The 24,393-nt window shown below is 44.2% G+C and overlaps 1 protein-coding gene across 5 annotated transcripts in view; it reads right to left on the bottom strand.

The window, feature by feature from the left end:
* Positions 1-13,413: 13,413 nt before the first annotated feature.
* Positions 13,414-24,393, bottom strand: part of tmem39b (transmembrane protein 39B) — a 99,740-nt gene continuing 88,760 nt past the window's right edge. For all 5 annotated transcript variants that reach the window (XM_052036645.1, XM_052036650.1, XM_052036647.1 and 2 more), the window contains 3 exons: positions 21,633-21,820; positions 20,461-20,581; positions 13,414-13,754 (listed from right to left, as the gene is read on the bottom strand). In XM_052036645.1, the coding sequence (XP_051892605.1) occupies positions 13,518-13,754; positions 20,461-20,581; positions 21,633-21,820 (546 nt within the window). In that variant the 3' untranslated portion in view covers positions 13,414-13,517. The remainder of the gene's footprint in view (positions 13,755-20,460; positions 20,582-21,632; positions 21,821-24,393) is intronic.

The raw sequence follows: 24,393 nt of genomic DNA, 5'->3' as shown, positions 1-24,393 counted from the left end.
CCTCTGTGGCGGACCTGGGACCGCGTGGTGATGGGTTGAGCATGCAGGGGTTCGGGTGCGTAGGGGGGAGGGCAGGTGTGATGGGACACAGGCTCCTCGGGCACCCCCTGCTCGTCATTATCCATCCATATATCCCCATCCCCCAGCCATGCATGCAGCTTGTCGCCGCACCGGACCAGGGCTTGAATTTTGAGCAGGTCCAGCTGCCAGCCAGACCGGCGGGCTGTCTGCGCCTGCTGCATTTGGATCAGCCTGCAGGCGACCTCAGTACCTCTGGCCTCGCGGTCATTGGCTCGGGTCTGGGCAGCTGGGACTGCTTCCTGCAGCGTACAGCTGCGCTGCTGGAGCACCTCTATCTCCTTGTCCTTTTGGTGACACATATCCTGTATCTGGACAGTAATCCTGACCTGGCATCTCAGGAGGGATGCAAACAGCCAGAAGGCACCCCTTTGACTCCCCTTAGCCTTGGGGAACCCCAACTTCTCAAGGAGGGAGACCACATGGTGCCCCATTTTCTCATCACGTGGGTCTAACTGCTCAGACCAGTCCACTGGTTCACTGTGGTCCACCAGCATGCTGGCCAAGCTCTCAAATCCCTCCCTCTCATCAGTCCACCCGGGAATCCTACCCTTGGTGCCTGCACTGGCTTTGTTGCCCCTGTTCCAGAACATCCCTCCCTGCGTCTGTGTTCAGCCAAGACCTTTGAGACCCTGCTCACAGCGCCAATTATTGTGAGTGAGAAAACAGATTTGATGGGTCTCCAAAGCAAGGACTCTAAACACAGTCCAGCAGCAAATGATTTTATTTACAAAGGATGAGCGTGGGAAAATGGTAATGGGAATAACACACACACATGCATAGTTTATAGCGAGCGTGGGAAAATCGCACTGGGGATAAAATACACACACACATACACAAAAAACTGGGTACATACAATCAAGAAAAACAATATGATACCTGCCACCCCTTGACTCAGTGCAGGCGTGGCTCTATGCTACTAGGGATGCTAACTAAAACACTCCCAACCCTTTAACAGTGCACACCTCACTAACGATTTCTCCAGCGCCGTTCAACGGTACTCGGCCCAGAGTGAAGCAGGGTCATCCCTCAAAGATAGCAAAGAGAGTGAGCCGAGCACACGTGGCGACTTTTATAGTGCTGGAGGGCTGGGGGGTCCAGCCAGGTAATTTACAGGGGGCCGATGGTCAGGTGTGCGCTGATGGGTGGGGTGGGGCCAAACCTTGATTGGCAGTGGTGTGTCTTCCGACCAGGTAGTGGGCAGTGCTGTCGTGTGACATCCACAACCCTCCACAATTCAACCTGAGGTTTAGAAAGCATGGATTAGACAAGGCTCTGGAGAGTTACAAGGTAGCCTGGAGGGAACTTAAGAATGGATTTAGGAGAGCTAGAAGGGGGCATGAGAAGTCCTTGGCGAATAGGATCAAAGAAAACCCCAAGGCATTCTACACGTATGTGAAGAATAAGAGGATGACTAGAGTGAGGGTAGAACCAATCAGGGATAAAAGAGGAAACGTGCCTGGAGTCGGAAGAGGTAGGGGAGGTCCTTAATGAATACTTTGCTTCAGTATTCACCAGAGAGAGAGACCTTGACGTTTGTGAGGATGGCATACGACAGGCTGATATACCAGGGTATGTTGACATGAGAAAAGAGGATGTGCTGAAACTTTTGAAAAACATTAGGATAGATAAGTCACGGGGCCAGATGGGATATATCCAAGGTTATTACAGGAAGTAAGGGAAGAGATTGCTGCACCTTTGGCAACGGTCTTTGCATTATCACTGGCCACAGGAGTAGTGCCAGATGATTGGAGGGTGGCAAATGTTGTTCCTTTGTTTAAGAAAGGAAGTAGGGATAACGCTGGGAATTACAGACCAGTGAGTCTTTCTTCAGTGGTGGGCAAATTACTGGAGAAGATTCTTAGAGACAGGATTTATGGGCATTTAGAGAAGCATAGACTGATTAGGGACAGCCAGCATGGTTTTCTGAGGGACAGGTTGTGCCTCATGAGCCTGATTGAATTCTTTGAGGATGTGACAAAGCACATTGATGAAGGTAGAGCAGTGGATGTGGGCAGACACGGTAGTGTAGTTGTTAGCATAATGCTTTACAGCACCAGCGACCTGGGTTCAAATACAGCCACTGTCTGTAAGGAGTTTGTATGTTCTCCCCGTGTCTGCGTGGGTTTCCTCTGGGTGCTCCGGTTTCCTCCCACATTGCAAAGGTGAACAGGTTAGGAAGTTGTGGGCATGCTATATTGGCACCGGAAGCGTGGTGACACTTGTGGGCTGCCCCCAGAACACTACACAAAAAGATATATTTCAATGTATATTTCGATGTACATGTGACTAATAAAGATATCTTATCTTATCACAGAGATTTTAGTAAGGTGTTTGATAAGGTTCCTCATGAAAGGCTTATTCAGCAAGTCAGGAGGCATGGGATTCAGGGAAACTTGGCTGTGTGGATTCAGAATTGGCTCACCCATAGAAGACAGAGGGTCGTGGTAGTTGGAGCGTATTCTGCCCGGAGGTCGGTGACCGGTGGAGTTCCGCAGGGATCTGTTCTGGGACCCCCTGCTCTTGGTGATTTTTATAAAATTATGTGGAAGGGTGGGTTAGTAAGTTTGCTGATGATACAAAGGTTGGTGGTGTAGTGGATAGTATAGAAGTTTGCTGGAGATTACAACAGGATATTGATAGAATGCAGACCTGGGCTGAGAAGTGACAAATGGAGTTCAACCCAGATAAGTGTGAAGTGATACACTTCGGGAAATCGAATTTGATGGCAGAATACAAGGTTAATGGCAGGACATTAGCAGTGTGGAGGAACTGAGGGATCTTGGGGTCCACGTTCATAGATCCCTCAAGTTGCTGCGCAGGTTGATAGGTCTGTTAAGAAGGCATATAGTGTGTTGGCCTTCATTGGTCGGTGTATTGAGTTCAAGAGCCGCGAGGTGATGTTGCAGCTCTATAGAACTCTGGTTAGACCACACTTGGAGTATTGTGTTCAGTTCTGGTTGCCTCATTACAGGAAGGATGTGGAAGCTTTTGAGAGGATGCAAAGTAGATTTAGTAGGATGTTGCCTGGATTGGAGAGCATGTCTTATGAGGATAGGTTGAGTGAGCTCGGGCTTTTCTCTTTGGAGAGAAGGAGGATGAGAGGTGACTTGATAGAGGTGTACAAGATGATAAAAGGTAGAGATCAAGTGGACAGTCAGAGACTTTTTCCCAGGGTGACAATGACTTTCACGAGGGGACATAATTTTAAGGTGATTAGAGGAAGGTATAAGGAGGATGTCAGGGATAAGGTTTTTACACAGAGAGTGGTGGGTGCATGGAACACACTGCCTGCAGAGGTTGTGGGGGCAGATATATTAGTGCCACTTAAGAGACTCTTAGATAGACACATGAATGATAGAGAAATTGGGGGAGGGTTAGATAGATATTAGAGTAGGTTAAAATGTCGGCAGAACATTTAATGGGCCTGTACCGTGCTATAATGTTCTCTGTTCTATAATGTCTGTGAACTTGGCTTCAGCTGAAACCAGCTAAAAATAATACAAACTTCTCAAAGGGTTTTATGGGGCAGATGAAAGAAATATGTTTCCCCAGTGAGGAGGCTAGGACAAGGGACACAAGGGGTACTAAGATGAGACTTTTTTCATTTACAAGTACAAAATAAAGGGAAAGAGAATTAAGAATGCCATGTGGAGAAATGTTCTTTCAAACACAGCTTGTGGTTGGAATCTGGAATGTACTGCCTTCAGCAACAAGTGGATGGAACTCAGCAGATTCTAATGCAGGGTTTGAACCCAAAATGTTGACAATTCCTTCTCTCTCCACAGATGCTGCTCAACCTTCTGAATTCCTCCAGCAGATTGTTTGTTGATCCAAAGTTTTATACAGCTACAACATGACTTTCCAACTTTTGTAGTGAATGTCCTGTCCAATGAAGGCAAGTATGTTGTTGGCCTTCTTCACCCACTCTATCTACTTGAGTTGCCACTTTCAGGGAGTTATGGACATGCACTCCAAGATCCCTCTGTACATCAGTGCTTCTAAGCATCCTGCCATTTACTGTACATTTGCCCTACCTTGACTCTCCTTTTCTTCCCTTTCCTAGCCAATCTCTCTTTTTTCTCCTCACCATTTTTTTCTCTCTCCCTTTCCTCTCCTCCCCTCCCCTCATGCCACCTGCCTCCAGACCTTTAACCCATCCCCTGGTACATCTACTCTCCTCTGCATCTGCCTATCACTACCTTTCCCACACCACCTCCCCTCTTTTGTCCACCTATCACTGCTCTGTTTTACCTCTCTATATATTGGGCTTCCCCTTTTCCTATCTTCAGTCCTGAAGAAGGGTCCTGACCCAAAACATTGACTGTTTTTCTCCATGGATGTTGCCTGACCTGCCGAGTTCCTCCAGCATCTTGTTGTTTTGTCATCTAGATTCCAGCATCTGCAGTCCTTTATTTCTCTGTATGCCAAACTGCAACACCTCACACTTGTCCACATTAAACTGCATCTGCCATTTCCACACTCAAATTTCCAACTGATTTATATCCTGCTGTATTTTTTGACAACCTACCTCACCATCCACAACTCTGTCAATTTTTGTGTCATCTGCAAACCTACTAATCAGCCCACTTACACTTTCATCTAAGTGGAATATGACAGGGATCAGTTCTTGGCCGGCAATTGTTCACTATTCACATTAATGACCTGGAGGAAGGAACAGTGTGTAAGATTTCCAGATTTGCTGATGATAGTAAAATAGGTGGAAGGGTGTCTGTGATAAAGATGCTATGATTTTGCAAACAGGTATCGATAGAGTGATTGGGCAAAAGACTGGCAAATGAAACTTAATGTGGGAAATAAGACCATAAGACATAGGAGTAGAATTAGGCCATTCAGCCCATTGAGTCTGCTCCACCATTCAATCATGGCTGATTTTATTTTTCCCTCTCAACCCCATTCTCCTGTCTTCTGCCCGTAACCTTTGACACCCTTACTAATCAAGAACCTATCAACCTCCGCTTTAAATATACCCAATGACTTGGCCTCCACTGCCATCTGTGGCAATGAATTCCACACATTCACCACCCTCTGGCTAAAGAAATTCCTCCTCATCTCTATTCTAAAGGGATGTCCTTCTATTCTGAGGGTGTGACCTCTGGTCCCAAACTCTCCCACTACTGGAAACATCCTCTCCACATCCACTCTATCCAGACCTTTCAATATTTTCAACATCCTTCTAACCTCCAGCGCATACAGGCGCAGAGCCATCAAACGCTCCTAATACGTTAACCCTTTCATTCCAAGGATCATACATGTAAACCTCCTCCAGACCCTCTCCAATGCCAGCACATCCTTCCTTAGATATGGGGCCCAAAACTGCTCACACTACTCCAAATGTGGTCTGACCAATGCCTTATAAAGCCTCAGCATTAAATCCTTGCTTTTATACTCTAGTCTTCTCGAAATGAAAGCTGACATTGCATTTGCCTTCCTTACTACCGACTCAACCTGCAAGTTAACCTTCAGGGAATCCTGCACTAGGACTCCCAAGTCCCTTTGCACCTCCAATTTCTGAATTGGCTCCCTGTTTAGAAAATAGTCTACGCCTTTATTCCTTCTACCGAAGAGCATGACCATACACTTCCCTACGCTGTATTCCATCTGCCACTTCTTTGCCCATTCTCCCAACCTGTCCAAATCCTTCTGCAGACTCCCTGCTTCTTCAACACTACCTGCCCCTCCACCTATCTTTGTATCATCCACAAACTTGGCCACAATGCCATCACTTCCATCATCCAGATCTTTAACATATAATAGAAAGGTTTTGTTGCAATTGTACAAAGTATTGGTGAGGACTCACCTGGAATACTGTATACAGGTTTGGTCCTCTTATCTGGAAAAAAAACATGTAGTAACAATTGGAAGCAGTACAAAGGAGATCATAGAACATAGAACATTACAGCACAGTACAGGACCTTCAGCCCACGATGCTGTGCTGACATTTTATCCTGCTCTAAAATCTATCTAACCCTTCCCTCCGACATAGTCCTCCATTTCTCTATCATTCATATGGCTAACTAAGAGACTCGTAAATGTCCCTAATGTATCTGCCCCCACAACCTCTGCCGGCAGTGCGTTCCACACACCCACCACTCTCTGTGTAAAAAAAACGTACCTCTGACATCCCCCTTATACCTTCCTCCAATTACTTTAAAATTATGCCCCCTTGTGTTAGCCATTGTCGCACTGGGAAAAGGTCTCTGACCATCCACTCGATCTATGCCTTATCATCTTGTACACCTCTATCAAGTCACCTCTCATCCTCCTTCTCTCCAAAGAGAAAAGCCTTAGCTCACTCAAACTCTCCTCATGAGACATGCTTTCCAATCCAGGCAGCATCCTGGTAAGTCTCCTCTGCATCCTCTCTAAAGCTTCCACATCCTTCCTATAATGAGGCAACCAGCACTGAACACAACACTCCAAGTGTGGTCTAACCAGAGTTCTATGCAGCTGCAACATTACCTCGCGGCTCTTGAACTCAATACCCTGACTAATGAAGGCCAACACACCATACGCCTTCTTAACAACCCTACCGATCTGCACAGCAAACTTGAGGGATCTATGAACATGTGCCCCAAGATCCCTCTGTTGCTCAACACTGCTAAGATTTCTGCCATTAACCTTGCATTCTGCCATCCAATTTGATCTCCTGAAGTGTATCACCTCGCACTTTTCTGGCTTGAACTCCATCTGCCACTTTTCAGCCCAGCTCTGCATTCTATCAATATCCTGTTGTAATCCATAGCAACCTTCTATACTATCCACTACACCACCAACCTTTGTATCATCAGCAAACTTACCAATCCACCCTTCCACATCCTCATCCAAGTCATTTATAAAAATCACAAAGAGCAGGGGTCTCAGAACAGATCCCTGCTGAACAACACTGGTCACTGACCTCCAGGCAGAATATGCTCCACCTACCACCACCCTCTGTCTTCTATGGGTGAACCAATTCTGAATCCACACAGCCAAGTTTCCCTGGATCCCATGCCTCCTGACTTTCTGAATGAGTCCTCCATGAGGAACTTTAGCAAATGCCTTACTAAAATCCATGTACACCACATCCACTGCTCTACCTTCATCAATGTGCTTTGTCACATCCTCAAAGAATTCAATCAGGCTCATGAGACACGGCCTGTCCCTCACAAAGCCATGCTGACTGTCCCTAATCAACCTATGCCTCTCCAAATGTCCATAAATCCTGTCTCTAAGAATTTTCTCCGGCAATATGCCCACCACTGAAGTAAGACTCACTGGTCTGTAATTCCCAGGGTTATCCTTACTTCCTTTCTTAAACAGAGGAACAATGTTTGCCACCCTCCAATCATTTAGCACTTCTCCTGTGGCCAGTGAGGACACAAAGATCAATGCCAAAGGCGCAGCAATCTCTTCCCTCACTTCCCATAACAATCTTGGATATATCCCATCCGGCCCCAGTGAGTTATCTATCCTAATGTTTTTCAGAAGTTCCAGCACATCCTCTTTCCTCACCAACATGCCCGAGCATATCAGACTGTCGTATGCCATCTTCACAAATGTCAAGATCTCTCTCACTGAATACTGAAGCAAAGTATTCATTAAGGACTTCCTCTGCATCTTCCGACTCCAGGCACATTTCCTCTTTTATCCTGATCGGTCCTACCCTTATTTGAGTCATCCTCTTATTCTTCACATACATTTTTGAATGCCTTGGGGTTTTCCTTAATCCTACTCACCAAAGCCTTTTCATGCCCCCTTCTAGCTCTCCTAAGTTCATTCTTAAGCTCCCTCCTGGCTACCTTAAAACTCTCCAGAGCCCTGTTTGATCCATACTTTCTAAATCTTAGGTAAGCTTCTTTCTTCTTCTTGACAAGATATTCTACGTCGTTTGTCAACCACGTTCCTTCACTCTACCATCCTACCCTGCCTCAATGGGACAAACCTATCTGGAAGCCCATGCAAGTACTCCCTAAACAACCTCCACATTTTCCCTGTGCACTTCCCCAAGAACATCTGTTCCCAGTTTACGCTCCCAAGTTCCCGCCTAATAGCATCATAATTCCCCCTCCCCCAGTTAAATACTTTCACATATCTTCTGCTCCTATCCCTCTCCGAGGCCATGGTAAAATCAGAGAGTTATGGTCACTATACAGCTACAGGGAAGTGTATTGCATGTAGACAATAAGGTGCAAAGTCAAACAAGGTAGATTGTGAGGTCAAGAATCCATCTCATTGTATAAGGGAACCGTTCAATCGTCTTATCACTGTGGGATAGAAGCTGTCCTTGAGCCTGTTGGTATGTGCCTTCAGGCTCCTGTATCTTCTGCCTGATGGGAGAGAAGTGAGAATGACTAGGGTGGGTGGCATCTTTGATTATGCTGGCTGCCTCACCAAGGCAGTGAGAGGTATAGACAGAGGCCATGGAGGGGAGGCTGGTTTCCGTGATGCGCTGGGCTGTGTCCACAACTCTCTGCAGTTTCTTGTGGTCCTGGGCAGAGCAGTTGGCATACCAAGCCGTGATGCATCCAGATAGGATGCTTTCTATGGTGCATTGATAAAAACTGGTGAGTGTCAAAGGGGACATGCCAAATTTCTTTAGCCTCCTGAGGAAGTAGAGGTGCTGGTGAGCTTTCTTAGCTGTGGCGTCTACGTGGTTGGACCAGGACAGGCTATTGGTGATGTTCACTCCTAGGAACCTGAAGCTCTCAACCCTCTCGACCTCAGCACGATCGATGTAGACAGGTGCATGTACACAGCCCCCTTTCCTGAAGTCAATGACCAGCTCTTTTATTTTGCTGACATTTTGATTGGTTGAATGCCAATCAATATTAGGGAAATTGAAATCACCCATTTTTGCACCTCTCCAAAATCTGCCTCCCGATCTTCTCCTCGGTGTCTCTGCTGCAATTTGGGCGTTCTGCAGAATACTCCCAATAGAGTGATCGTTCCCTTCCTGTTTCTGATTTCCACCCACACTGACTCAGTAGACAATCCCTCCAGGACGTCCTCCTTTTCTACAGCTGTGACACTGTCCCTGATCAGCAAAACTACTCCCCCACCTTTTTTACCTCCGTCCCTGTCCCTTCTGAAACATCTAAACCCCAGAATATCCAGCAGCCATTCCTGCCCTTGCGACAGTCAAGTTTCTGTAATGGCCACCACATCATAGTTCCACGTACTTACCCATGCTCTAAGTTCATCACCCTTGTTCCTGATACTTCTCACACTAACGTAGACACACTTCAGCCCATCCAACTGATTGCAATTTTGCCCTTTGAACTGCCTGTCCTTCCTCAGTCTTTCTACACTTTGCATCTACTTGTACAGTAAATGAACCAACCTCTGACATATCACTCTGGTTCCTATCCCCCAGCCAAACTAGTTTAAACCCTCCCCAACAGTTCTAGCAAACCTGCCCACAAGAATATTGGTTTCCCTCCAGTTCAGGTGTAACCCGTCCCTTTTGTACAGGTCGTACCTTTCCCAGAAGAGATCCCAACGATCAACAAATCTGAAACCCTGCCCCCTGCGCCAACTCCTCAGCCACACATTCATCTGACAAATCATCCTTACCCTCATTCTTACTCTCACTGGTGCGTGACACAGGCAGCAATCCAGAGATTCCTACCCTTGAGGTCCTGCATTTCAGCTTCCTACCCAACTCCCTATATTCCCTATTCAGGACCTCATCTCTTTTCCAACCTATGTCATTGGTACCAATATGTACCACGACCTCTGGCTGTTCACCCTCCCCCTTCAGAATGCTGTGGACCTGATCCGAGATGTCCCTGACCCTGACACCAGGGAGGCAACATACCATCCGGGAATCTCTTTCATGTCCACAGAATCTCCTGTCTGCCCCCCTTACTGTGGAATCCCCTATCACTACCGCTCTCCTCTTCTTCCCCCCTTCCCTTCTGCACCACACGACCAGGCTCAGTGCCAGAGACCTGAACACTGCAGCTTTCCCCCTGGTAGGTTGTCTCCCCCAACAGTATCCAAAGCGGTATACCTGTTATTGAGGGAAACGGCCATAGGTGTACTCTGCACTGACCAGGCTAATTCCTGGGAAGACAGAGTGGTCCAACAAGAGAGACTTAAGTAGTTTGGGCCTTTATTCCTTGGAGTTTAGAAGAATGATGGGTGACCTGATTCAAACATGAGATCATGATGGAGCCTGACAGGGTGGATGTTGGGATGTTTTCACCAGTGGGAGAGTCTTGAACAAGGGGACACAACCTCAAGGTAAGGGGCTATTCAAATAAAACTGAGGTAAGTAGACATTTCTTCTCGCAGAGAGTGAAACTCTGGATTTCTCTGTCCCGGCAGGTGATGGAAGTTGGATCATTAGAAGTACTTAAGGTGGAGAAAGATAAATATCTGATCGATCAAGGAATAGAGGGGGATGGAGAAATGACATCGAAGATGAGGTGAGCCCAGCATAGATGAGCCATAGTCATATTAAATGGTAGGACAGGCTTGAAGGGCCTAATGCTATTCCTATTTTGTTGTGAAGTTGCCATTGAAAAAGCCTCAGCAAATAACTGGAGTACATTTTGTTGGAACATAGAACAGTACAGCACAACAATAGATGTGCTGAACTAATTAATAATCAAATGCCCAAGCAAATCCCTTCTGCCAACACAATGTCCATATCTTTCCAGTTCCTGCACATTCATGTGCCTGTTGATGATAGACAATGCAGTTACTTACTATGGGAGACAGATGAATATTTGTGTTAGGACAGGGTACCAATCAAGCAGGCTGCTGTGTCTTGGATGGCGTTGAATGGCTTTAGTGTTGTTGGAGCTGTACTCATCCAGACAAGGTGGGAGTATTCCACCATTCTCTTTGATGTGCCTTTTTGCTGGTGGAAAGGCTTTGGAATGTCAGGAAGCGAGTGACTCACTGCAGGATAACCAGCCTCAGACCTGTTATTATACACACAGTATTTCTGTGGCTGGCATGGTTGTGTTTCTGATTAATAATGATCCCTGGATGTTGGTAGGGGAGACTCAGTGATATTAACTCCATAGAATATCAAGGGTAGGAGGTTAACTTCTTGTATAAGGCGTAGTCATTGTGGTGGAAATCTTACCTCCCATTTATTAGCCTGTGCCTGGATATTGTCTGGGCCTTGACACATGCTTCATTTACCAGGAAGAAGAAAATCAAATTGAACACTGTGCAGTCATTCCCTTTTCTGACTTTACAATGGAAGGGGCATTGAAAACGCAACAGATGACTGGGCCCAGAGAATCTCTTCTAGTGGTGTCTAAGAATGGGATAAGTGACCACCAACAAACACACTAACTTTCTTTGTGTGAGGTATGATTCCAATCATTGGAATGTTTTCCCCTTGATATCCATTGACTTCAGTTTTATTGCTATTCCTTGACGTGATTCTTGGTCCAATGCTGGCTTGATGTCAACTCTCAATTTACCTCTAGAATTCAGCTCCTTGGTCCACACCACATTGGTAGTAAGACTGTAATGAGGTCTGGAGGTTATTGGTTTTGGCAAAACCAAAATGGGCATTCGGTGATCAAGTTAGTGGTTAATGCCAAAAACCTGATCACTGAATTGCACAATTTATGACACCTTTCATTATCTTGCTGATAATTGGGAATAACTTAATTAGGCAATAATTAGTTTAATTGGATTTATCTTGCTTTTTGTGAACAGAACATTGTAGCACAGATGTCAGTGTTGTAACTGCACCAGATTGTTTGCTGGAGAACAAATTTAGATACCCACAGATTATTTATTTTTTAGTTTTATTATAGATTTACTATAGTTAGGCAGTTGTCTGGTCCCACAGGCTGCCAAGTCCAGTGCTTTTACATGTAGAGTGAATCAAGCTGGCTGGAGACTGATTTCTGTGAATGATGGGAATATCAGGAGGAAACTAAAATGGATTAACCATTCAGTACTTCTAGGAGAACATGATTGCAAATGATCCAGCCTTTATCTATAGCACTTGCACATTGTTGAAGATGGAGATGTTCATGGGGGCCCCTCCTTCAGTTAGCTATTTAATTGTCCATCACCATTCATGATTGGATGTGAAGGACTGCAGAGCAGCTAATTCTGTTTATTACATGCTGCAGGTGTCCCTATGATGAAGATAAACCCAGTGCTGTTGTGTAGGTAGTTCTGGGATTGAAACTCAAGGTGACGAAGGACATGTGATATATTTCCAAATCAGGATCATTTGCAACTTTGAGGGAAACCAGCCCCAGTAGTACTCCTATGCACTTCCTGCCTTTTTTTCTTCTTAATAGAGGCTGCAGGCCTGGGAGGCATTACCAGAGCAACTGCAGTGCTTTTAAAGGTGGTACATACTGTAGCCGCTGTGATGGAAGTGATGAATTGTGGATGGTTGCCAGTGTTTTATACTGGTTGGTGTTACACTTCTTCAGAGTTGCTTGAGCTGCACTTGTACAAACATGTCGAGAATATTCCATTACACTCCTGATGTGTCTTGTAAATTATGGAAAAGCTCTGAAGTGTCAGGAGATGAACTACCCATCACAAGATACCCCCCCCATTCTCCGCTCTGCTCTTGTAGCCATTGTATCTATGTGGCTGATTTAGTTGAGTTTCTGGTTATTGGTTAAGTTTTATCAGGACATCTTGATGCCACATTCAGTGGCTACGTCCTGCAGGAGACCTACTCAGTCCGTGCAGGTGCAACCAAATGGACAAAGAATATACATTGGTGGGGAACTTCACTGTTCATGCTTTTTTTTTTAGCGTTGTTCAATATTGAAGGCCAAATGTACTTCTGCTTGCTGTCATAAACTTCTTAGTACCTGGAGTTAATATTGAGGACATCAAGGGCCATTCCCTTCAACTTAAATACTGCTATTTTGCTACCTCTGGTGTGTTTCCAAGACATACCCTAGGATTGAGGTGGTAGAATATGACTTGTTGTGCGCAAGGTTGATGTCAAGACTCTGGTTTACCTGAGTACAGCTCCACCACTTTAGACATTAGCCACAATGTGTCTGTGGAATTTGCAAGGTCATCTGTGTTGGAGTAACTATAACTAGGTTGAAAGTAACTGAAATGTTTGAAACACTCAGGAGGTCAGGCGGCATTGTGGAAAGAGAAAGACTCAAAATACTCTCTCTCTTCACCATGCTACCTGACCTGAGTGTTTCTGGCATTTTCTGTGTTTACTTCAGGTTTTCCAACATCTGCAGTTTTTTTGATTTTCATTTACCAAGGTCAATGCTGGAATCTTAGTGAATAGCACAGCAAGTAAGCCTGATTATCTTTTTTTTAAGAAAGCCATCAAAAATGAGGAACAAAGAATAATGATTATTTGACATATAAAAATATTTTAATGCAAGTTACATGAAAACAACTGTAACAAAAAAATACAAAGCTTGATCATTTTAACAGATGCTGTGGGATACATGGCAGAATATCTAGTTCACTTTACTCTCTGAATTTCCACTTGCAGAATATGAATATGCTTTGCCCAGGACTATTCTGTCTCTGAGTAGCTTAAAGAAGGCATAATAATTACTGAAGAGGATCAACGCAAGAGATATTGTTTGATGCCACTTTTCAGAACATATTAACGAGTACAATTGATAGAGGATGACGAGTCCTTCTATAATGATAAGAATATTCAGGATCCTCAATGGTTTATTGAAGAAAAACTGCAGAGAGATAAAACACACCAAAACTTTTACAAAAAAGACAGATGTACAATAAACTTCAGTCTTGCTACATGTTTTATCTCAGAATGAAGTTATCATTTAGTAGCAATCATTTAGGGTCCATTAGTAAGGATGAAATTTCAGAATATTTGGAAGTACATGATAAAATAGGGTGAAGTCAGCACAGTTTTGTTAAGAGGCGATCTTGCCTGATAAATCTGTTAGAATTCTTTGAGGTTAGACAAAGGAGAGTTGGTTGATATTATTTATTTGGATTTTCAGAAGGCCTCTGACAAGGTGCCAAATGAGGTGGCTAAAGAAGATAAGAGTCCATGGTGTGAGAGGCAAGGAACCAGCATGGATTGAAGATTGGCTGACTGGCAGAAGTCAGAGAGTGGGGATAAAAGGGTCCTTTTTCAGGATGGATGTCGGTGACTTGTGGAGTTCTGCAGGGTTCAGGGTTGGGTCTGCAACTTTTTCTTTATACATTAATGATCTGCATGAAGGAACTGATGGCATTGTAGTCAAGTTTGCAGACAATACCTAGTTGGATGGAGGAACAGGTTGTGTTGTGGATGCAGGGAGTCTGCAGAAGGACTTGGTCAAATTGGGAGAGTGGGCAAAGAAATGGCAGATGGAATACAGCATATGGAAGTGTGGGATTATGCATTTTGGTAGGAAGAATAAAGGTGTAGATGATTTTCTAAATGGGGAGAGAATTCAGGAATCAGAGGTGCAAAGGGACTTGGGAGTCCTACTTCAGGATTCCTTAAGGTTAACTTGCAGGTTGAGTCTGGATTAAGGAAGGCAAATGCAATGTTAGCATTCATTTTGAGAGGACAAGAACACAAAACAAGGATGTACTGCTGAGGCTTTATAAGGTGTTCATCAGACTGCCTTTGGAATATTGTAAACAATTTTGGGCCCCATGTCTAAGGAAAGGTATGCTGGTCCTGGAGAGAATTCAGGAGGTTTACAAGAATGATCCCAGGAATGAAATACTTAACATGCAAGGAGTGTTTGATGTCTTTGGGCCTGTACTCAATGGAGTTCAGAAGGACGAGGGAAGGACCTCATTGAAGTCTACTGGATACTGAAAGGCCTGAATAGAGTGAACTTGGAGAGGAGATTTCCATTAGTAGGAGAGTCCAGGATCCAAGAACACAGCCTCAGAATAAAGTGACCTCTCTTTAAAACTGAGAAGAAATTTCTTCAGCCAGAGGGTGGTGAATCTGTGGAATGTATTGCCACAGAAGGCTGTGCAGGCCAAGTCATTGGTTGTATTAAGGAAGAGATTTAATAGGTTCTTGATTGGTTAGGGCATTAAGGGGAGAAGGCAGTTGAATAGGGTTGGAAAAAAAAATCATCCATCATTGAATGGCAGAGCAGATTCAATGGGCCCAATGGCCTAATTCTGCTCCTATATCTTATGGTCTAAACTTGCAGCATGAAACATAACCAAAGAAAAATAATCAGAAATATTGTATGATAAGGAAACTCAAAAATAAAATCAAAGCAAACCGCTGAAGGAACTGTGGGTCAAGTAGCATCTGTGGAATCAAATGGGTAGTTGACGTTTCAGGTCAAGGCCCAATCAGAAATGCTGACTATTCCTTTGCCTCCACTGATGCTGCTTCACCTACTGAGTTTCTCCAGCAGTTTGCTTTTTGCTCCAGATTCAAGCACCTGCAGTCTCTTGTGTCTCAAAAAATCAATTTTGACATTAACTTTGGCCTTGACAGTTCAAAAAAAGGGACTGAAACATATTCACCCTTTTAAGATTGCATGATAATCACCAGATGACCACCCATGCCTCCAGCTTGAGAACTGTGTGCTGTTCTGATCATCACACTATTGGAAAGATGTGATAGTGCTGGAGAGGGTGCAGAGGAGACGGTATTACCTGGGATGGAGTGTTTGAGGTTATGAGGAGAGATTGGAGAGCCTGGGTCAGCTTTCCCTGGAGTGGAGGAGGTTAAGAGGGGAGATGATCGAGTTACATAAAATGATGAGGGGTATAGACAGGGTGGACTGCAGGAAATTTTACCCCACATCACAGATAAATAAAACTGGAGGATATAGGTTTAGAGTAAGGGGCAAGAGGAGATTTTGAGGGGATCCGAGAGGGACTGGCAACACACTGAAAAAATGATGAAAGCAGAGTCACTGACATTATGTTAGAAGTGTCCAGACAAGCAACTGAATGCCATACGGGCCAAGTGCTAGAAGTGATGGATGCCCACCAGTCAGCGTGGATATGGTGGATCAAATGGCACTTTTCTGTGTTCTATCACTCGGTTAGATGTGGAGGGTTTAATAGAACATAACAGTACAGCACAGGAAAAGACACTTCAGGCCATAATGTCTGTGCTGACCATGCCAATCCAAACCAATCCCATCTACCTGCACATTGTCCATATCACTCCATTCCCTTCCTGTCCAAATGACACTATAAAAAATATTACTATCGTATCTGCTTCCACCACTTCTCCTGGCAGTGCATTCCATGCACCTACCAAACTCTGTGTAACCATTGCCTCTAGTATTTGACATTTCCACCTGGGAAAAAGACTCTATCTACCCTATATATACCTCTCATAATTTTATACATTTCTATCAGGTCACCCCTCAGCCTCCGACACTCCAGAAAACAATTCAAGTTTGCCCAACCACTCCGTATAGCTAATGCTCTCTAATCCATGCAACATCCTGGAGAACCTCTTCTGCACCCTCCTCAAGCCTCCACGTCCTTCCTATAATGTTCTGACCAAAACTGCCCACAGTACTCCAATCACCACCTGAAGTTTTATGCAGCTGCAATATGATATCCCTATTTTTATACTCAACACCCTGACTGATAAAGGCAAGTATGCCATACACCTGCTTTATCACCTTGCACAAAGCCATGCTGACTATCCCTAGCAAGTCTATGCTCTCTCAGATGCAAGTAGGTTCTATCCCCAAGAACCTTGTCCAATAATTTCCCTACCTCTTTGACACTGGTGGAAGGCTGACTGGCCAAAAATTTCCTGGGTTGTCAATATTGCCCTTCTTAAACTGCTTCATCTTTACCATGGACATCCAGTCCCTATACACTTCCATTCCCCATCAGGAAGGCCTTAGGCCCCTGTTTCTTTCTGGAACATAGATTCAACCAGTTCCCCTTGACTAACACTCTCTTCCTCCTTGCTGAGCTTGTCCTCACCATGAACAACTTTCCTTTTGATTCCTCTCACTTTTTACATCTCAAAGGTGTAGCCATGGGCACTCACATGGCCTGTGTTTATTATGCTTGCCTTTTTGTTAACTGCATGGAGTGGTCCTTGTTCCAAATCTACTCAGGCACACTACCAACGGCTGTGTTGGTGCTGCCTCCTGCACCCATGCAGATCTTGTCAATTCTATCAACTTTGCTACTGACTTCCACCTCACCCTCAATTTCACTTGGACTATTGCTGACACCTCTCTCCCCTTTCTGGATCTGTCTCAGTCTCAGGAGACAAAGCTGTCCACTGACAATTACCACAAACCCACTGATTCCGACAGCTGCCCAGACTACTCCTCCTCTCATCCGGTCTCTTGTATGGACACTGTCCCTTTCTCTGTTTCTCCACCTTTGATGCATCTGTTCTCAAGGTGAGGGTTTCCACTCCAGGACATCTGAAATATCCTCTTTTGTTCAGGAAAGATGGCTTTCCCTCTATGGTGGTTGATGGAACCCTCGCCTGCATCCTCCATTTCCCACACCTCTGCTCTCATCCCACCTCGCCGCAAACAGAGCAGATGCAGAATTCCCTTTCACGCCACCAGCCTCAGCATCCAGCACATCATTTTGTCATTTCTATCCCATTTCTTTCCCCTCTCCCACCTGGTTCAATCTGCCTATCACCCATACACTCTACGCACTCAGTCCCCTACCTCCTCCCCTCCCCCACATTGGTCCCATTTTGCCCAGCTTCCCTCCCTTTTCTGGTCCCATTAACATTTATTTCTTATCAGATTCCATAATTTGCAGCCCTTTGTGGTCTCCATTAATCATCTCCCAGCCTCCCGTTGCTACCCCAGCTCCTCTCTCACCCAGATGTCTCTATCTGCCTATCAACCCCTCCTCACCTGGATCCATCTATTGCTTGTCAGCTCTTGCCTCACCCCCCCCTCCTTACCTCTTTAGACTGGCTTTCTCCCTTTTATACTTTGTCCTGATGCAAGGTCTTGCCATAAAATGTCAACTATCACTGTGTCTCCATAGATGCTGCCTGACCCGCTGGGTTCCTCTAGCAGCTTGTTTTTTTGTTCCTGTCTCTTTTGAAGCAACCGAGCAGCTGACAAAGCTGATTGTAGGTTTACTGGCTAAGAAAGCTGTCACTTATTTTAATACGAAGCAGAATGCTGGGAGTGCCCCACTGGTCAAGCAGCATCAGTGGGGAGAGAAAGAGAGTCAATGTTTCAGTGCAAGAAGCCTTCATCAGAACTGGAATGAAAAGATGACAAATGTGTTTTAAATTGCACAGAATGGAATGCGGACCAAAGTTGTCTAGGTACTAATTACTATTTTAAAAAAAAGTTTTTGGAAGAAAATGATACAGAAGCAATTGGAAACACAACTTGAAATAGAAGTATAACCATATCTGTTGAGAAGGAGGACTTTAAACAATTCCAACACGAAATGCCTACAATTCCTGCACACACCCCCCCCCCCCGCCCCACAGATGCTGCTCGACCCGCTGAGTTCCTCCAGCAGATAGTTTGTTGCTCCAGATTCCAGCATCTGCAGTCTCTTGCGTCTTCACTGAACGCAAGAGTTGGGACGTTATATTGCAGCTGCACAAAACATTGGTTAGACTGCATTTGGAGTCTGGTTGCCACACCATAGGAAGGATGTGGTTGCAATAAAAGGAGTGCAGTAGGGTTGCAGCACTATGTCGCCCGGAATGGAGGGCTGTAGTTATAAGGAGAGATTGAATAGGTTGGGCTTATTCTCACTGGGACTGAAGGACACTGATGGGTGACCTTACTGAGGTTTAAAAAATTGAGGGGCATAGATAGACAGTCTTTTTCCCAGGGCGGGGAAGACTAGAACTGGAAGGCACTGTTTCAAGTTGAACACACTCATCTCCAAACTCCTACACCTAGGACTCAGCACCTCTCTCTGCAACTGGATCCTTGACTTCCTGACCAACAGACCACGATCAGTAAGGAGTGGCAGCAACTCCGCCATGATTATTCTCAACACTGGTGCCCCGCGAGGCTGCGTCCTTAGCCCCTTACTTTACTCCCTATACATAGATGACTGTGTGACTAGGCTCTGCTCTAACTCCATCTACAAGTCCACAGATAACACCACCACAGTGGGCCAGATCTCAAACAAGATGGAGTACAGGAAAGAGATAGAGAGCCTACTGGCATTGTGTAAACACAGCAAGACTTTTCTCAATGTAGGCAAAACAAAGGAACTGGTCATTGACTTCAGGAAGTGAGGCGGAGTACATCCCCCATCTGTATCAATGGTGCAGAGCTGGAGATGGTTGAGAGCTTCAAGTTCCGAGGTATAAATATCACTTGTAATATCAGCTTGTTCTGGTCCAACCATGTAGACGCTATAGCCAAGAAAGTACACCAGTATCTCTACTTCCTCAGAAGGCTAAGGAAATTCAGCATGTCGCCAATGATCCTCACCAATATTTATAGATGCACCATAGACAGCATTCTATCCAGATGCATCGCAGCTTGGTATGGCAACTGCTCTGCCCAAGACCTCAAGAAATTGCAGAGTTGTGAACACAGCCCAGTCTCATGAAAACCAGCCTCTCCTCCATTGACTCTGTCTACATTTCCCACTGCTTTGGGAAAGCAGCCAACATAATCAAAGACCCCTCTCACCTCAGTCATTCTCCCTTTTCCCCCCTTCCATCGGGCAGAAGATACAAACGCTTGAAAATATGTACTACCAGGCTCAAGGATAGCTTCTATCCTGCTGTTATAAGAGTCTTGAACAGACCTCTTGTACAATAAAGATGATCTTTTAATCTGTCTCGCCATGGCCCTTGCACCTTATTTGTTGACCTGCAATGTACTTTCTCTGTAACTGTAACACTATATTTTGCATTCTCTTATTGCTTTTCCCTTTATACTACCTTGATGTAGTTATGTTTGGAATGATCTGTCTGGATGGCATCCAAAGCAAAGCTTTACACTGTATCTCGGTACATGTGACAATAATAAACCAATTACATGCACAGAAGTCCAAGATTTGCTTGATTTTCAATTACTAAACGTCACCAGTTACAATTAGTAAAATTCAGCATGATCCAGAAAAATATGAATTTGGGTAATAAACACCGAGTTATAATCAAGGTGTTTGGAATTATCGTTATACTGACCTTCCACATTGACAGTTGCCAGCCACAATTCATAGAAGTGACTAATTACCAAACAGGGCACAAGTCACATTTTAGATGACCATGACTTTGAGATAATGTAATTACAAACATGAACAAATTCTTAAGTAAATGGATGCAAATAAATGGTAATTTAACTAAATGTTGCTCACCAACAGAGTTAGATTTAGTAGCTTCGAATTCTAGTCAATAACATTCCACATTTAAAGTAAATCCAATATCAAGAATTCTTAAAATCAAATGATTACAAAGATAGTTTTTACAATGATAAAACTGAAAATTCTCCTGAAATGTTAATTCATACTTACATAAAACCTGAAGTGTGAAACATCTGAAGGGATTGCCACATTGTAATTTCCCATGGCTTTGTATACATTCTTATTATGTTTTACTAACACTCCCTGTGGCCACATATACTCTTCTGACCAGCTAGAAAAAAATAAAAACAATGCAATGGGTGGTCCTTAAAATAGTTCTTCAAAGTCAAAAATAACCACCTTCCATTTCAGTGATCATTCTGAAATTAGGTCTTCATTAGTAATCTATTCCATTATAGAACATAAAACAGTACAGCACAGGAACAAGTCCTTTGGCTCACAATGTCTGCGCTGAATATGATGTCAGGATTAAACCAAATCTCTTCTGCCTGTACATGATCCATATCCCTCCATTCCCTGCATATTCATGTGTCTATCTAACAGCCTCTTAAACACCACTATCATATATGCTTCCACCACTACCCAGGCAGTCCATTCCAGGCACCTACCACTCGCTGTGTAAAATAACTTGCCCCGCACATCTCCTTTAAACTATCCCCCCTCACTTTAAACACATGTCCTCTCGTATTTTACATTTCTACCCTGGGAAAAAGATTCCTTCTAACCTATCTATGCTTCTCATAATTTTATATATTTCTATCAAGTCACCCCTCAACCTCCAACGCTCCAAAGAAAACAATCCAAATTTGTCCAATCACTCCTTATAGCTCATACCCTCTTATCCAGGCAGCATCTTGGTAAACCTCTTCTGCACCCTTTCCAAAGCTTCCACATCCTTCCTGTAATGGGTGACCAGAATTGCACACAATACTCCAAGCGCATTATCATTAGAATGACTCTGTACAAAAGCTTCAATTTCTTAACTTCAAGATTATCTTAATTCAAAAATGTCTTCCTCCAAATTTCTTGTTTCTTTGCTGAACTGGTCCTCATTTAATAGAACATTAAAAAAAAAAGTAATAAGCACTTTTTATTCTTCATTATTGGAATAATTTGTCACTTTGTTAGGACATAAGATTTTCAATTCTTGTTTAAATTAGACTGTATTCATGGTCATGGTCTTAACATGAAACTGCATATTCAGATTAACATATCAAATCTGAATAAAATGCAAAAAGGCATGGCCCTAGTTAATATTCCTCCAAAAAGATAACTTCCTAAAACCAAGAAATGTAGCACTGGAGATTTTAAAGGTTACTTACGGATGCTGAAGCACATTGGAACAGAGGGTAGGATCTACTTTCTGCCAACAACCCAGATGTGCTGCTGCTTTGTGTAGCAGGTCACAATAACGTGGTGGTAAGAGATGCCTTGTTAGTATTACACATGTGCTGACCCAAACTAAGATAAAAAGCTCACAGGACCACCTCTTGTCATAATATTGTGTACTCTGTTAAAAACACAAATATATTAGCATATTACTCATGATATACCATTTCTTTGCATGAAAAACAAAGCTTGAGAATTTGTAAGCAATGCAATTACTGAAACATTGATTTGAATAGAATGCTGAAATCAGAGGTGTATACGCTACAGCTGGTGAATGACATGCAGTTCCCAATTGCAAGCAAAGGAAATTGTCCAAATGCTCTATCCTTATTTATAGTTTTTTCTTTGCAAATTAATACATAATCCATTGGTCAATAAACCCTCAGAGGACCATGATTTGTTTGCACTGACAATTTAGAGAGATGGAAACAATGAAATACTGGTTTTAAAGCAAATCCCACAAAGTCTCGTGGGGTGTATTTAAACAACCAACAAGATGGAATAGCCCACACCTGACTTCATAGGGCTTTTGCCAAGTCCTCACATGGCTTTGTGAAGGGAAGATCTTGCCTCACAAGCCTGATAGAGTTCTTTGAGGAGGTGACGAGGAAGATTGATGAGGGTAGTGCGGTGGATGTGGTCTATATGGATTTTAGTAAGGCGTTTGATAAGGTTCCTCATGATAGGCTTCTTCAGGAGGTCAGAGGCCAAGGGATCCAGGGAAGCTTGGCTGTGTGGATTAGGAATTGGCTTGCATGTAGAAAGCAGAGGGTTGTGGTGGAAGGAGTGCCCTCGGATTGGAGGGCAGTGACTAGTGGTGTCCCGCAGGGATCGGTTCTGGGACCTCTACTTTTTGTGATATTTATAGACGACTTAGATGAGGGGTGGAAGGCTGGGTTAGTAAGTTTGCGGATGACACTAAGATCGGCGGTGTTGTGGATAGTGTGGAGGCTTGTCGGAGCTTACAGAGGGATATTGATAGGATGCAGAGCTGGGCTGACAAGTGGCAGATGGAGTTCAATCCGGAGAAGTGTGAGGTGGCACACTTTGGAAGGACAAACTCCAGGGCAGAGTACAGGGTAAATGGCAAGGTACTTGGCAGTGTAGAGGAGCAGAGGGATCTGGGGGTTCATATTCACAGTTCACTGAAAGTTGCCTCACAGGTGGATAGAGCAGTTAAGAAGGCCAATGGGATGTTGGCTTTCATAAATCGCGGGATTGAGTTTAAGAGCCGCAAAGTGATGATGCAGCTTTACAAAATTCTAGTTGGACCACACTTAGAGTACTGTGTTCAGTTCTGGTCGCTGCATTATAGGAAGGATGTGGAGGCATTGGAGAGGGTGCAGAGGAGATTTACCAGGATGCTGCCTGGATTAGAGCGTATGGAATATGAGGAGAGGCTTAAGGTGCTAGGGCTTTATTCACCGGAAAGGAGGAGGATGAGAGGAGACATGATAGAGGTATATAAAATATTGAGAGGAATAGATAGACAGCCAGGGCCTCCTTCCCGAGGCACCAATGCTCAAGACGAGAGGGCATGGCTTTAAGGTTATGGGTGGGAGGTTCAGGGGAGATGTCAGGGGGAGGTTTTTCACCCAGAGAGTTGTTGGTACATGGAATGCACTGCCTGGGGTGGTGGTGGAGGCAGATACTTTGGACAGGTTCAAGAGTTTGTTGGACAGGCACATGGAGGAATGTGAGATAGAGGGATATGTGGGAGGAAAGGGTTAGATAGTGTGAGGGTGGTTTGATGGATGGCACAACATGGTGGGCCGAAGGGCCTGTTTTGTGCTGTATGGTTCTATGGTCAGCTGGTTCAAAAGGTTGAGGCAAAAGGGCTCTGAGGTATGTTGGCAAACCAGATCCAAAATTGGTTGGCTGATGGGAGGCAGAGGGTAGTGGTGGATGGGTGTTTTTCCTACTCAAAGTCTGAAGCAAGTGGTGCACCACAGGGACTAGAGTTGGAACCTTTGTTGTTTGCTATATATAAATGCCTTGGATGAGAAGTAGGGGATATGATTAGAAAATATGCAGACAACACAAAAGTTGGTGGAGTTAAGACAGCAAAAGTAGTTGTTCAAGAATACAGTGGGACATAGATTACCTGGTAAATTAATGGACTGATGGCAGATGGAATTTAATCCAGACAAGTGCAAGGTAATGGAATTTGGAAGATCAAATTCCGTAAAGTCATATAGAGTAATGGCAGGGACCTTAGAAGAATTTATGTACAGAGACCTTAGATGAAAGTCCATAACTCTCTAAAAGTAGTGAAACAGCTGGATAGGTAAAAAAGGCATTTGGTAAGCTTGCCCTCACAGTCCAAGGTACTGAATGCAAGAGTTGTCATGTTGCAGTTATAAAAAACACACTACAGGAAGGATGTGGCAGCAACAGAGAGAATGCAGAACATACTTTGATTAGAGGTAGTTATAAGGGGAGATTAGATAGGCTGGGTTTATTCTCATTGGAATGTAGGAGGCTGAGGGATGACAGAGCTTCATAAAATTATCAGAGATATAAGAAGGATAGCTGGTCAGAATCTTTTTCGCAGGGCAGAGGAATATAGAACTAGGGGGCACAAGTTTAAAGTGAGAGGGGAGAAATTTAAAGGAGATCTGAGGGGCAAGTTTTTCCATACAGAGGGTGTTGAATAGCCGGAACAAGCTGACGAGAAGGTAGTGGAGGTAGATA

This window comes from Pristis pectinata, chromosome 22 (genome assembly GCF_009764475.1).
Source record: "Pristis pectinata isolate sPriPec2 chromosome 22, sPriPec2.1.pri, whole genome shotgun sequence".
Lineage (NCBI taxonomy): Eukaryota > Metazoa > Chordata > Chondrichthyes > Rhinopristiformes > Pristidae > Pristis > Pristis pectinata.
The sequence above is the reverse complement of the archived record's forward strand: the minus strand, read 5'-3'. Positions and strand labels throughout refer to the sequence as shown.